We start from the raw sequence: 14607 nt of genomic DNA, 5'->3' as shown, positions 1-14607 counted from the left end.
TCAGCAGTAATGACGTAAGAGGCAGAGCAAACACAGCAGGTCTGGGCTGCAGCTGGCCGTGGGGCTGAGCTGGCCAGAGAGAGAGGAGAGAGAGAAACACACATAGAGCAGAGATGGCAGCTGTCAGACCCCTGTCCCCGTCCTCGTTCCCATCGCACACCTGTCACACAGGAAGTCCGGGCCTGCCACTGTTTCCTGGATACGCCTCCTCAGCCAAACACACTCTCCTGCTGCCTGCTGCAGCCTCTAGAGCCTCTAACACAGAGATTGAGCTGGGAGCTGCGAGAGAGAGAGAGAGCGTTGTGACGGCTCTGAATGCCACATTCATAACAGCCAAACAAAGTAAATAAGGCCCAGGGAAAACAGATCTATATTTGTATCTGACGCAAACGTTTCCCATGTACTCTCAGTGACATGGCTCTGATGTTTATGCTAGTGCTCTATGACAGACAGAGAACAGATCACTGGATAGTTTGGACCTCTTCTCTAACTCTCCCACAGAGACAATGGCCCACATGCCCACACTTGTGTGAGGAATATTCCCACGCTTGCTCACCCTTCCCCTTCCCCTTCCCATGACCAATCTGAACTAATCCAGATGTACAGCTCGCAGATGGACTCACACTCTCACTACATGCCTCTCTCTCTCTCTCTCTCTCTCTCTCTCTCTCTCTCTCTCTCTCTCTCTCTCTCTCTCTCTCTCTCTCTCTCTCTCTCTCTCTCTCTCTCTCTCTCTCTCTCTCTCTCTCTCTCTCTCTCTCTCTCTCTCTCTCTCTCTCTCTCTCTCTCTCTCTCTCTCTCTCTCTCTCTCTCTCTCTCTCTGTTTTGGCTCAGTCAGAGATGCAGGAAATGCTAGAGTTCTGTACAGGAAGTGATGTCACACAGCCCTGTGGCAGACGGTTGATGGGCGATGACGAAGAGGCAGCCAGGCTGTTAACAGCAGCCGGAGCGTCAATGTTGTCATTGGCAAAGTTCTTCTTTGTTTTTGTCAGGATTGTCAAGGCGGGCCCTCAGGAGGGCTCCTCGCCCTATTCCCAAGCCGCCCTTCATGCTGCCTGTATGCAATTAACAGAGTAATTAAAAGCCTGATGAGCTAATTGGTGTTTGGTGAAGCTGCAGGTGTTTTGATAGGGGAGCTTGTTTGTGTAAGTGCACAGTATAAACAGATTCCGATCGAGGGTAATTTTTGGCACGGTTTCCCCCCATAATTTGAATAATATGGGTGTTTAGGGGAAAGCAGGTCCATTACCGTTACTGTTAAATAGGCCAAAGCTAGGCAATGTTAATCAAATTGTCATAAATCTTAATCATAAGAGAAATAAACACTTTTATTCAAAATTGTTCTGGAAAGGAATTAAGTATAAACTCAATTTGGGGAGAAAGGACATCATGTGAGGTCAGGTCTGATGGGGTCTTGTTGAACTGTGACCTCATTGTTGTCCAGAGAGGGTGGAAGAGAGAAATGACTTTAGTTTAAACTTTTTTCAAGCTCAAATTAAATGTCGTTGCGCCCTGAGGCAGAGCTCTCAGCTGGCAGGAGAGAGAGAGAGACAGAGAGAGAGAGAGAGAGAGACAGAAAGAGAGAGAGGCTGAGGCTGCCTCTGTGAGAAGGAGCAAAGGAAGAGAATTGCTCTGAGGAACTGGGCCAAATAAGTCCCCCTCTCCTCCCTGCACCCCCCTCTACTCCCTGCATCTCTCTCTCTCTTGTTCCATGTCTTCTTTTTTGCTTCCCCTCCCTCTACCCAATCCTTTCCTCTCCACCTCTCTTCATCTCTCTCTCTTTCTAGGTCTTTATAGTGTACTTCATATATCCCTGTACCTTCCCCCACTCTCTCTTCTCTCTCTCTCTCTGCCATGTTTTGGTGTTTTTCTCTGTTCTGCTCTGTGTCCTCCCTCCCTCCCTCCCTCTCAGCGTTGGCAGATGTGCTGGTGACGGCTGTGTGCCCGTGGCGCTGGCGGGTCCCCAGGTGGCGGAGATGACAGTTATTGATGTTCAGGTGTGAGCTTTTTACAGTGGGCCTGGAGCCTCTAGCCAGCCAGCTCCACGCACTCTGAGCGTGCTCTCCTGCTGAATGGGTCTGATAGAACCGCAACAGCAGGAATACAAACAACACAGCAACAAGTCCACCTGAGAATTAGGGCTTAGCTGCTTGTGAGCACACAGCTGTGGACTTGTCTGATACGATTGGAAGTCCAGTTTTTCTTCCCTTGGGTTGTGTTGCCAGTATGAGTAGAAGCTTGGTGCAAACTGCGGAGGCCGTATTTTTTGCTCAAATTAGGATGTTGACGGATCCAAATAACAGGCCAGTTAGTTCTTGTTGGTATGTGTGTGTGTGTGTGTGTGTGTGTGTGTGTGTGTGTGTGTGTGTGTGTGTGTGTGTGTGTGTGTGTGTGTGTGTGTGTGTGTGTGTGTGTGTGTGTGTGTGTGTGTGTGTGTGTGTGAGATCCCCAGAGTGGCCGCACACTCGTCTCTGTGTCTGGGGCCGGTGCCATTGCCCAGTGCCGTCCTAACACACTCCAGATGTGCCAGGCCGGGGAGTTGTTCTTGGCATGGCCCGCCGCGGCAGAATGTCACAAATACTTTCCTTTATTTAGGAATGGCTCTGGGTTAGCGGCTGGGGAGAAAGGGGGGGAAGGAGGGGAAGGAGAGAGGAAGGGAGCAGAAGGAGAGAGGAAGGGAGGAAAAAGAGAGCGAGAGGGAGGGTGGGAGCTAAAGGAGAGAGGGAGGGGGGGAGGAGAAACAGAGCTCCATGGAACATCTGGATTTTATTAGCAGCCATTGGGAAAATGTGAAAAGGACGTTTTTTCCCCCTGTGAGTAGCGATATGCTCCATGTAAGCACTTCACTGCCGAGAGACGCCCTCCCTGAAGAGAACAGATGGCCGCTAGACTTCAATACAATTATATCAATAACAGTCATCACAGCCGTCAGCGCCACATGACAAGCACACTAAAGTACAGAGAAGCAGGGAACTTAAACTTGTCTCGCAAGTGCTGTTGTGTTGGGTGGGGAAGGAAGCCGACTCTGAAACGCAGGTCCCTCGTCAGGGCGTTTTCGTCACCATCACCATGAAGTCTCCCTCTCCCACACAGTTCAAATCATCCCTCTCCATCAACCCTCTCTCCCTCACAGTTCAAATCATCCCTCTCCATCAACCCTCTCTCCCTCACAGTTCAAATCAAGAGCTTTTCCACCAGCCCGCCAATCACATTACCCAGAAACAGCAAACAGAGGGGGAATGGAGAGAGGTGGAGGAATAAACTGTAATGTAGTCGGTAAATGAATAAGCACAAAGACGTAAGGGAATACTCATTGGTGCGCTGAACAATTCAGAGACTGAGAGTCCTATTTAAACATAAACAGAGAAGTAGAGAGTAGGGAGTAGCAGTATTGGTTCCTTGTTTTCCATGTTGTTCTACCTGGCCATGCCTCATGTCTCAGACATCTGAGTACTGTATCCGCTGTCTCTGACTGGTGCAGACGAGGAGAGAGCGGATCTCTCCTGTGTATTAGACCGTTTTACACTGAGCCTGGCCTGGTCTGTCCTGGTCAGCTCGTGTCCTCTGCCCAGTAACTCAGTGGTAACTAGGTCAGCCCAGGAACCAGTGTGTCTGGCCTCATCCCTCTCTCCTCTCCTCCTCCTCAGATGGATGGAGTGTCTGAGGACCTCCTCCTCCACACAGCTGGGGTCTCAGCAGTTACACACCCCATGGGTCACCGCTGCACTGCCGCCACACCCTAAATGGTTTTAACATATATTCTGTGAGTTATTACTGTATGTGCTGTGAGGCTCCTGCCGTCACTTTTCCTATGTTGTCTATCTTTCATTCTACACATACACACACACACGGTCACACGTTCACACCCACACGCGTTCACACCCACACATGCATTTTCTCCCTGGGCCTTTCAGTTCTCGATTATTAAACAGACATTTATTCCCCACTGAATGTTTGTTTTCACTAAACATATTTGTTCAACCCAGTCTGTGTAGTATCGCAGTGATTCTCAAGTAACAGGGTAACGTGTGTATTTGTTTCTGCTTGTTCCGTGCTTGTACATTTCTGTGGAGGGAGCTGGGGGTGTTCTCTCTCCAAGGCTCTCTCCCACCCTGTCATTAGTGAACCTAAAGCCTCTGAACTCTAAATCAGCTCAAGATGATCCCCAGTCTGGTTTCTAACACACACACACAGAGAGAGAGAGAGAGAGAGAGACACAGAGGGAGACACAGAGAGAGGAGAGAGAGAGTCTGCCATTCAGACAGGTTGACTGAGTTCTCCCAGGCAGGAGGACCTTTAAATCATCATCAATGCCAGGCTCCTCCATCTAGCACGTCTGATCACTATCTGACCCACTATCCCTCTGCTCCAACATCTCCCTCCCGTCAGACCTAGTGTATTCTTTATGGTGCCTCCACCCACTCCCATGCTAAGGGGGCTATGTAGGCCCAGGGTCTCTGTCAATCCCTGGGTCAGTAGAGGGGCGATGGGGATGGGGAGTCAGGGAGTCTGGAGGGGGCTAGGGAGAGGGGTGCGGGGGTCCCTGGGTGCGGGGTCCTGGGGCTGAGACACAGGGCTCTAATCCCCATGTTTTGATGTGAGGCCTGTGTTTGTGTGGACTACTCGGCGGCCTGATGGGGACCAGATGTGGGAAGGCAGGCGGGCGGGCACCGAGCCAGAGCAGCTGGGAGAAATTAAAAACAACAGCATTCCTGGAGACTGGGGGAATTACAGGGAGAGAGAGAGAGAGGGAGAGAGGGAACACGCTAGAGACAGAGGGAGAGATTTAGAGGTATGTGTCCCAGAGAGGAGCCCATTTGGATAGAGGGAGAGCGACAGAGGTGCAAGAGAAAATCTCTAGAGACCATCTCAGAGTCTGTCTGCGTCTAAGATACAGTTACAGTAGCTCTGTTCTAATGTGAAGGATAGGCTGTGTGAAAACAGAGACACTACCAGCAGCCAACCAGCCTCTTAATGGCCTGTCATTACATGATGGTTTCTTGTGTGTTTGGTGGTTTTAGTGAAAGCGAATGTCCTGAAGTCTATAAAGAGACCCAGAAATAGCTCCAGAATGACAAACTGGAGTGTGATCTCGCCCTGAATAGTTTTTCATCTTGTTTGTAGCACAATAGGACTGAACTGAAACCCTTTTTAGAACACAGATTGCTGACTGACCGTTCCTTCCCTGAAAGACATTTTTAGGCGTGATTAACGGGAAACATACAGCTGTGTACAAGAGAGACTGACAGCAGTGTAATCGGCAAAAGCTTTTGACTGCATACTGTGGGCTGCAGCTAAGGCCAGAGCCAGCGCCGGGCTCCCAAATCCTCAGGGAGTCTATGAAGCAGCATTGTATCCTGGGTAAAATCTATTTTCTGTATTGATTACTGTGTAGATCCACTTTGAGTGGGCGATGAAAGGTTGCGTGGAAGGAAGAAGAGGAAGGATCAGAACGTCCTGTACCTCTCCCTGAACAGGATCCACTGTGGTGTTCCGATGCCATGGTTCCTTAATTAGACAGAGGAAACACAGTGAAAGCAACAGGACACACACTGTGGTCAGATGGACATGCTGGGGGATTGACAGCTCTACCCAGGAAGTCTGTTGAGGTGTGGACCATCAACTCTGTTTCTCTCTCTCTCTTACTAGTCTCTCCATCTCACTCTGTCTTTCCCTCTCTTTTTCCCTTGGCACGAGTCTTCCTGTCCTTCAGCACAATGGGAGCACAGATGGCCACAGATGGGGGGGGTTCGGACAGAGCAGACTTTCTAATGTATTAAAAATGAAATCCAGAGTTGTGTGTGAGTGTGTGTGTGTGTGTATGTGCATCCTTTAGCTGGTCAGATTAAACAGCTGTGAGTAATCCCACAGCAGTTGCAGACAGGCCAGGAGGGCAGGACTCCTCCCTCTCACCCCAGGAGTCTCGGCCCTCCCAGCCAGGCCGTGGTCACTCCCAGAACCCCTCGGGAGCCCTAGCAGCAGTTGCCATGTGAAGGAACTCTCCCCAAGGAGTACATTAACAGCCCTGATTATGGCATGCTTTCTGTCAAAATGGTCACTGTGTCAATCAAATCACAGTCAGAGGGTGGGTCAAGATTGTTCAGTCGTCATGGAAATAGAGTGCGTGTACGTACATTATGGGATTCAAGTGAAATGACCAATCAGTGATCGTCAGTCTGTCAGCATTTTTTAAAGCAAAAAAGTGACAAGAACCCAGGCCTCAAAGAGTTTGTGTGCGGTCCTCTTTAGTTGTTTTGTTGTTGTTGAAGTCAGTCAATATAGCTACAATAGCTCCTGAACAGGAATACTGTTTGTTGAGTGTGGTGACTGATGGACGAGCCCTGCCCTGCCTGCCTCCTCTTCTCTCTGACAGACAGACACCCAGGCAGACCAGAGAGGAGAGCAGCCCAGCCGTGCAGCACAGGGCCAGGCAGGGTACCTGTCTACATTTGTCCATGGCTGGGAGCGGGGACATTGCAGTCCTACAGGCAGGAGCCACCAGCTCAATATACCAGTATTGATGCAGGGACTGGTTTGGGTTTTTACTTTACCTTCTATACCGGTATTTGAATGTTTGGTTTGTTAAATGTGATACCACATGTGTAATGTCAATTTTTATAGTTGACTTCGCTACTCTCTCCGCTCTTTCTCTCGGTGCCACTTTCCACACAGACCTAGCCACCCCCTGTCACTCAAGGAGCGCATTTGATGTTCCTCAACCACAAGACACTTGCGTTCAGTCTGCATTGTTAATGTAGCACATGCAACAACAATGTTGATGACAACAATGCTGTTTTCACTTTGCTTCTTAACATAAATCCACTAGCGTTCTATAGTGACACTATTCGTTCGTTTGTGTTACATCAGCAAACAGCTAACGTTAGTTTGTCTTTTCTTAACAAGTTGCCCTAAATCTTGTGAGACGCTAATTGTTAGCCGCTAAAGCTAATAGCTAGCTAGCTAATAAATGTACCGAGTAAGAGCAAACGTAGCTAGCTAATACAGCCTGACAGTACCAGTGATGGTGTAGACCTAAATCAGCATGTTGTTTGTGCAACAGTATCTTCTAAATCAGAGAAATATGCAAAGCAATAATATGTTGGCTACATGAAGTAGCTAAGAGAAATAATGCAATGTAGCCAAAGTTTATAGGGTCCCCTAGGAAACACTTATCAACACTCGTTTATACCCTGTCACAATAACTCCACCCTGGCATTTGAATTCGTTGTCATCTCAAACAACACTGTATTCAAAGTGCCCACATTTATATTCTAACTATAGAATTAGAATAGTCTTTATATTTCCATGATTCCATTTTTTTTGCTCTAATTCGCAAGTCAAATCGCAATTGCAACATTTGGTTAAAAATAAATCCTAGATGATTTGCCCATATCGTGCAGCCCTGTGTGGCACTGTGGAAATGATCTCCAAAACAAAAAATACCGTCCATTTTTTTTTAAATACAGTGGTATAGTATTTTGGCCATATCGGGCTTCAATACTAACACCTTGTGTTTAGGGGATCGGAGTGGTGTCCTGGCAAGCGCCCCTTGTATTTGAGAGGACCACAGTCAGATTTTCAATGGCCAATGTAGCTTCTAGAATCTAGAATAACACTCTTGAAAATCAGAGCCTAGCTTTTTGGGAGTTCTACATGCAAATATGGAAATAGCCCAGAGAAGAGAAGAGTTTAAGAGAATGTTAACTATGGCAGGAATACTGTGGACGGGTTCCATTCATAAACCATTGCTCTGGAACACAGTGTGCCCTGCATATTTTTGTCATAGTCAGCAGCAGAGGATCTGAGTTTAGTAGTCTGAGAGAGAAGAGCAGTAAGGAGCTGCGCCTGTCCGTCCAGGCTGCAGAGGTGACTTCTCCCTGCCACCCCAGAAACACTTTAACCCTGAGGACCGCAGCACCCTCCACCATCCTGCAGCTGCCCTCCCTGGAGGTCAAGACCTAATTATCCTCCTGTTGCTTGTTTGGCAGTGACCCGATGTGTTTGGTTATTTTTGCACTTGGCAGTGGAGGCGGCAGCGGCTGCAGCTTAGCGGGTGGGTTGGGGTGGAGGTCTGTTCCAAACATGGTCAGGAGTACTAGTACTACATGCTAGTGGGGTGCCTGTAGGTCTATGAGGCTCCCTGCGAGCTGCTCCCTGCGTGGCCGACATGATCCTGCTGTCCGAGTGGAGTTAACAGTGGAGTGAACTCCGAGACAGCTGATAGAGACGCCTGGCTTAAACCTTCCTCCTCAGCACATGCCTCTGTACTGGTCTAATGCAGATACTGGGTCCAGGGCTTGCAGGTTATATACACGTATATAAGCACGGTGGGTACACACACGCACTCGAATACTTGCACAGACTGTCTCACACACTGTAAAGCTATCTTCTCAGTGGCTGTGAAAGCCATCACACTCGGCAGCTCATGTTTTTGTAGCAGAAGGATCTCATTCCACCCACATCCCTCTGACGGCTGCTGCTTCCCCTGTTACACTCAGTGTTTACCATGGAGCATTTAATACTGAATACTCCAACACTGAGCCAGGGCTGATTACTCTCACTGGATAATGTGTATCATGGCCCCCGAAAAAGATATTAGAAAGATTATTACATTTTATCCACATTATTTCAAAGAACAAATATTATTTTGAATGAAAAAGTATGTGATTATGTGTAAACAATGTATTTGAGATTGCAATTGATAGACCTTTTAATACATCAAAAAGAAACCGACATTTACAGCCTTCTCTCTGCAGCTTTGCGTAAGAAACTACAAGAGTTGTTGTGGTCGTAGTAGGAGCCAGTGTGGGGACTGGGCAGTGACAAGCCAGTGTGGGGACTGGGCAGTGAAAAGCCAGTGTGTCCTTGTGTATGTGGAAGGCGGCAGGGCACGGTAGGGGAATAGCAGCCCTTGTCCTATCTCCTGGAAAAGGCGATGCCACCTGACCGCTCCAGGCTGTCCCGTCCCTCCTGTCCCCGACTGGAGCAGCCCTGCCTTGCCTTGTTTGGTCCCGGCTGGGGGCCTCGTTCCAGCCTCGTAGAAGTGTCTCTGTGATGGACAGCGGCAGATCCAGCTGCACTTGTCACTGACTGTCACGCGCCTGTCCATATGGGAGACGAGAGGGGACAGGCGGGGAGTTTCAGTGGGACTGGGGCTGGGGGGTGGGAAGGGGGAGTGGGGGGGGGGGGGGGGGGGGGGGGACACTGATAGGGATGTCAGTACTACGGGGGGCGTTGGTGTGGGGGTGGGGTGGGGGGGTCCCGTCAGCAGCAGCTGAGCGGACCAGCAGGTGTTACTTTATGTCTCCAAGAGCTGTAATATTTTGCGTGTTGTTCCAAGCCCCCATCTCTCTATCTCTCTGTCTCTCTGCTGCAGTACAACATCGTTCACAAAGTCTCTGCAGAAGAAACAAGACCTCACAGCCAGGCCATCAATACATTCTCTCATATCAAATCAGTGGGTCATGAGTGGGTGTCAGATAATGGAAGCAACACTGATCAATAAATACAACTAGCTATTAAGATTTTTTTCTGAGAAGTAAATTGCTTGTTTGGGTCTGATTTTTATCATGTGCATTCTGTTCCTGGATGTTTGCGTCTGGGGGCAGATATACTGTTGGTGTCTGATGTGTCTTCTTGTTTGTCTCTTTGTAACCGTCTCTCTCTCTCTCTCTCCTGCAGGTAGCACAGAACAGAAGGTTGGAACGATGCCCGATTCACCTGCTGATGTCAAAACCCAGCCCAGGTTGACTCCGCCCACAATGCCACCTCCACCCCCGGCCGTCAGCCAGGCACCCAATCGCAATGCTTCATTCACACCCACCACCAGTAGGTCAAGTAAGGCATTTTTTTAATTCTTTATTTCTCTGTTTGCACTTTGCACCCAAATAGGCACTCTAAAACATGTATGCATGCTATCTTTCAATTTAAGTTTGAAAAAAAATAATACTTATATCATATCTTACCTTGCATAAATTACTATTCTGTATTGCTACCATGTCTGTGTTCTCCCTTGAATGCCTGAATCCTCTTTCTAACTTTATAAAGAACCTTGTAAATTCCCTGAGGTGGTACTATGTATCTATCTTGAAGGTGTTTTGTGCAGCATTGGGCCGGGCAGGATGTGAACAGAATAGTGAGCTGGTAGGAATGCTGCATCAGCTCTTCTCTGTCATTGGCACGGCTCTACCTCTGCGTCTGTTAGGCTGTTAGGAAGGGAACCTGCCTGGGCTTCAGGGGAAACAGGCTGCTACAGGCTGCTGCTGGGCTCCATAGGCCTGGCTGTGTGTTTCTGATGATACTGTAGCTTCAACATGATGAAGACAAGACTTCAGTCACTTGTGTGTGTAGCATTCCCTGGTGGATCGAGTGTCTTGGAGTATGTGTGAGAATGGCTGTGGCACTATCTCTGTGTGTGTGTGTGGGGGGGGGGGGGTGTTTACCGGCTGTAGTTGCACAGGGGGCATTGCGGGGCTTGCCGGGCTACAGACCACTTTCTTCCCTATATAGCAATGACAGTCCGTGTTGTTTCACCTGTTGTGGCGGTCACCAGTGTAGCTCGCTCTCCCCTCTAAAACCAGAACACAAGTGGCGGGTCACATGGTTAGCCCACATGTGTGCCGACCGGCCTGGCTCCAATGGAGAGATTAGAGTCAAGGGTAGAAATGAGAGGAACCGTGTACAGAACATATATTCAAACACTACCATCTAACACACACTGTTGGCATACCGCCATATGCACTCCGACAAACTGGGGGAGAAATTAAACACCCTGCAGATTGAAATGTTTTCAAACATATTAGGGATGGGTAGTATCCAGATCGTCATACCATCCTTCTTTCATATCCGCCCTTCTCTCATACCGGGATAGACGGTCATACCATCCTTCTCTCATATTCGTCCGTCTCTCATACCGGGATATACGGTCATACTATCCTTCTCTCATATCCGTCCGTCTCTCATACCGGGATATACGGTATTACTGGCTTAGTACACAAGGTGGCTCCAAAAAAAACACAAAAAATAGCACATTGGGCATCTATTACTAGAATGCTAACAAAATTAGCACAAATATTAGCGAATTTCGATGGAGGTTGCTAGCTAAATATGCTAACGAGCACAAATCAAAAATAAACTAATTGCGAGACAGGCAATTCTGCTAAGAAATGTATACATATATAGGTAGGCGCTACCGAATGTCATTTTTGGTGAGTTTGGACATTTACAAGCGAATGTGAACGAGAGTCATTGTCCAAATGAACAAAGTTCCAGACGCATGCTTGTCTTAAGGAAGAACAGCACTGGCTCTGGAGCAGCATGTGTAGGCTACACTTGTGTCTGTGTGGAGTCTGGAGTTGCTAGGGAAACAGGCCTGCCTGCTCTGCTCAGAGAAGAGGGGAGAGGAGAAGACAGGCCGAGAACTGTGAGGAGAAAAAACGCAAGGAAATCAAGATCGTGTAAGCTGTACAGGTAACTCCTCCAAAGAGCTTTGACTTCTCAAACATGGTAGAAAGCTAACACAATATGATGCCCCGTCATCTTATTAGTTCAGCCACTTACTTACATGAACTTGCTATATAAACTTAGGGGTCGAGTTAATGCAGAATTCTGCGTTTTTCACTCAGGAAAGAAAGCTAAAACGCTTCAGAAATATCTTGCTGTGTTTTGTAAACGAAGATGTAAAATGCTTCTTATTGTAATTTCTTCTCGGCATCAGACTCATTTCGTGCTTCAGTTGCACTTCTCCCCTCAGATGAGAATTCAGGAAGGGGCATTCTATCAGCAGACAGCGCTCTGACTGATGTGTAGCTACTTTTTCTCCTGTACTTTTCTCAGTGAAACATACTTTTCTCTGGTAAAATGCAAGATTAACTTCAAACAAAACATTAGGAAATGTAGCTGGCTACATTCTTTCTATGATAAACATTAGAAATATGATAATGGCCATGCAGCTTATTTTTTCATTGGAAGCTTATTTACTTGTGTAGCTAGCTAACAGCCAAGTAGCGTTGCACTTCTGTTGTCATCTGATGAAAATGAAGCTATTTTCTGCCGAATGTGTTGCACTAATGTATTTTCTGTGAAGGAAAAACTATAATTGCACGTCCCTGATCACTCTATTGAAGTAAAATAACACTGTTGACTTTCAATATAAAACGTGAGCCCTGTCAATACACAGCTGGACTCACCTGCTCCTGCTTTCTCCCATTGTGCTATTTCAAACAAATGTGACTGGCTCCATTGTTGTGGGGAACTACGGTATGCTTCATAATGTCAAATAATGTGACAGGTGAAATGAAGAATGCAATCTGCTTTATCTCCTAACGTATTGCACAAGTTAACTAAAGGTATTTACTTAAAAAGTAGCTACAAATATTAAAGTGTATTGAAAAACCTTCAATAAATAGTTTCAATATAGCAAAATACCCCGGTATACAGTATATACGGTATACCGCCCACCAAGCTTAAAACATATCATATTAAACTCACTCACACATGCATACATCCTTTAATATCTCAATAATTCAGACACCCAAGACCAAGAATAAACAAAACATAAAAACATCAGATTTATATACATTATACAGTATAAAAACAACCCATATCAGAAATATCAGAAGAAACAGAATAGTATACAATAGGATGAGATCCAAATGAGTGAATTGAATATGATTTCATTGAGACATACATCTTTTTGTGACAGTCACTGAAGACAGAGGATGGAGTGTAAGAATATCCCACCAATATTGGGTAATGTACCATTCAGTAGATGAAGCAGGGGAAAGGTGGAGCGTGGAACGGAGGGAGTAGTGGAGGGGTGTGGAGCAGGAGTGTGGCAGCCAGGCAGGGTGGGGAGGCGGGGTGGGGGTGCACTGAACCTGAAAGCTGCAAATCTACTTTCAGCTCGTGGACATGTGCAAGGACTGATTTAGCAACACACCTGCTATTGGAATAAACTAACACAGGCCACAGGCCTATTTTTGGCACCTCTTTAACACGTTCCTCTTATAGTTGTGTCCTAATGAGTGAGTGGGTGAGTGAAAGTTAGAAACAGACTGGTGAAGGGGAGGAGGGGCACTGGGAGAGAGGGAGGAGGGTCAAACGGTCCCACTTGTGAGAGGCAGCTGAAGTTACTGCACACAGAGCCTTCACTCAAACTGGTATGAGCCGTGGCAGAGCACGAGCAGCAGAGTATGGGTTAGCAGCCAACAGTGTCTTTACCCAGCTTTAGTGTGTTCCCTGGCCTCAGCCTTAGTGTGTTCCCTGGCCTCAGCCTTAGTGTGTTCCCTGGCCTCAGCCTTAGTGTGTTCCCTGGCCTCAGCCTTAGTGTGTTCCCTGGCCTCAGCTTTAGTGTGTTGCCTGGCCTCAGCCTTAGTGTGTTCCCTGGCCTCAGCTTTAGTGTGTTTCCTGGCCTCAGCCTTAGTGTGATCCCTGGCCTCAGCCTTAGTGTGTTCCCTGGCCTCAGCCTTAGTGTGTTCCCTGGCCTCAGCCTTAGTGTGTTCCCTGGCCCCAGCCTTAGTGTGTTCCCTGGCCCCAGCCTTAGTGTGTTTCCTGGCCCCAGCCTTAGTGCGTTCCCTGGCCCCAGCCTTAGTGTGTTCCCTGGCCCCAGCCTTAGTGCGTTCCCTGGCCACAGCCTTAGTGTGTTCCCTGGCCCCAGCCTTAGTGTGTTCCCTGGCCCCAGCCTTAGTGTGTGTGCCCTGGAGCTCTCCGTCTCAACCTTAAGAATGTATGTGCCTTCACCACCCTCCTCAACCCTGTCCTCCGGCGCCTTCACAGCGCATGACGTCCGGGGGGAGGAGGTAGAGGGACAGGTGGAGGATGGAGGAGGACAACAGACTGGTGCTGACGGATGGCCTCTCTCCCTCTCTCTCCCTGCAGTGCTGAACGGGAGCAGTCACTCAAGTCACTCGCCCACGTCGCTCAACGGGGCGCCCTCTACACCCAACGGCTTCAGCAACGGCCCTGCCATGTCGTCCACCGCCTCCCTGTCCAATCAGCAGCTGCCGCCTGCCTGCGGTGCCCGCCAGCTCTGCAAGCTCAAGCGCTTCCTCACCACGCTGCAGCAGTTCGGCAACGACATCTCGCCCGAGATCGGAGAGCGGGTCCGCAGTCTGGTGCTGGGTCTGGTGGTAAGTCCTGCTCGCCTCTTCTCCTCTTCTCTTTCCCTCTCCCCTTGTCTGTCTATCTCTCCCACTCATTCTCCTACTTCTCCTACTTTTCTTCACAGTACTTACTTAGTTGTGTCCAATATCTCTATCTGTCTCTCCATGTCCAGCTCTGTCTGTCTCCTATGTTTTACTGTGAAGCTTCTTGTCCTAGTGTTCCAATCTCTCCCTTCCTCTGGTTTTTGACAGAATTCAACCCTGACCATAGAAGAGTTCCACTCCAAACTCCAGGAGGCTACCAACTTCCCGCTGCGTCCCTTTGTCATTCCATTCCTCAAGGTAAAGCACATCAAAACCCAACGTAGACACACCCTCCCCGTTCCCAATAGGCTGCCTAGGAATCCAAAGGTTATTTCCCAGTATATCCCTTTGAGCAGCTTCCACTTCTGATATTAGCTAGCATATGGAGATGGTAGGAAGGGCTTTCGAGAACAAAACCCAC

General features: G+C 48.2%; 1 protein-coding gene across 5 annotated transcripts in view; it reads left to right on the top strand.

The window, feature by feature from the left end:
- The window catches only part of LOC129834380 (protein CBFA2T3-like), a 50418-nt gene that overhangs the window by 18091 nt on the left and 17720 nt on the right, over window positions 1-14607 (top strand). For 2 of the 5 annotated variants that reach the window (XM_055899301.1, XM_055899303.1), the window contains exons 2-4: window positions 9686-9828; window positions 13879-14129; window positions 14355-14444. In XM_055899301.1, coding sequence (XP_055755276.1) covers window positions 9686-9828; window positions 13879-14129; window positions 14355-14444 — 484 coding nt within the window. Of the gene's footprint in view, window positions 1-9681; window positions 9838-13878; window positions 14130-14354; window positions 14445-14607 lie in introns of all 5 variants that reach the window. The other 3 variants (XM_055899300.1, XM_055899302.1, XM_055899304.1) reach the window with 2 other exon arrangements.

This window comes from Salvelinus fontinalis, chromosome 35, assembly GCF_029448725.1.
Source record: "Salvelinus fontinalis isolate EN_2023a chromosome 35, ASM2944872v1, whole genome shotgun sequence".
Lineage (NCBI taxonomy): Eukaryota > Metazoa > Chordata > Actinopteri > Salmoniformes > Salmonidae > Salvelinus > Salvelinus fontinalis.
This window is presented reverse-complemented; position numbering and strand designations above follow the sequence as displayed.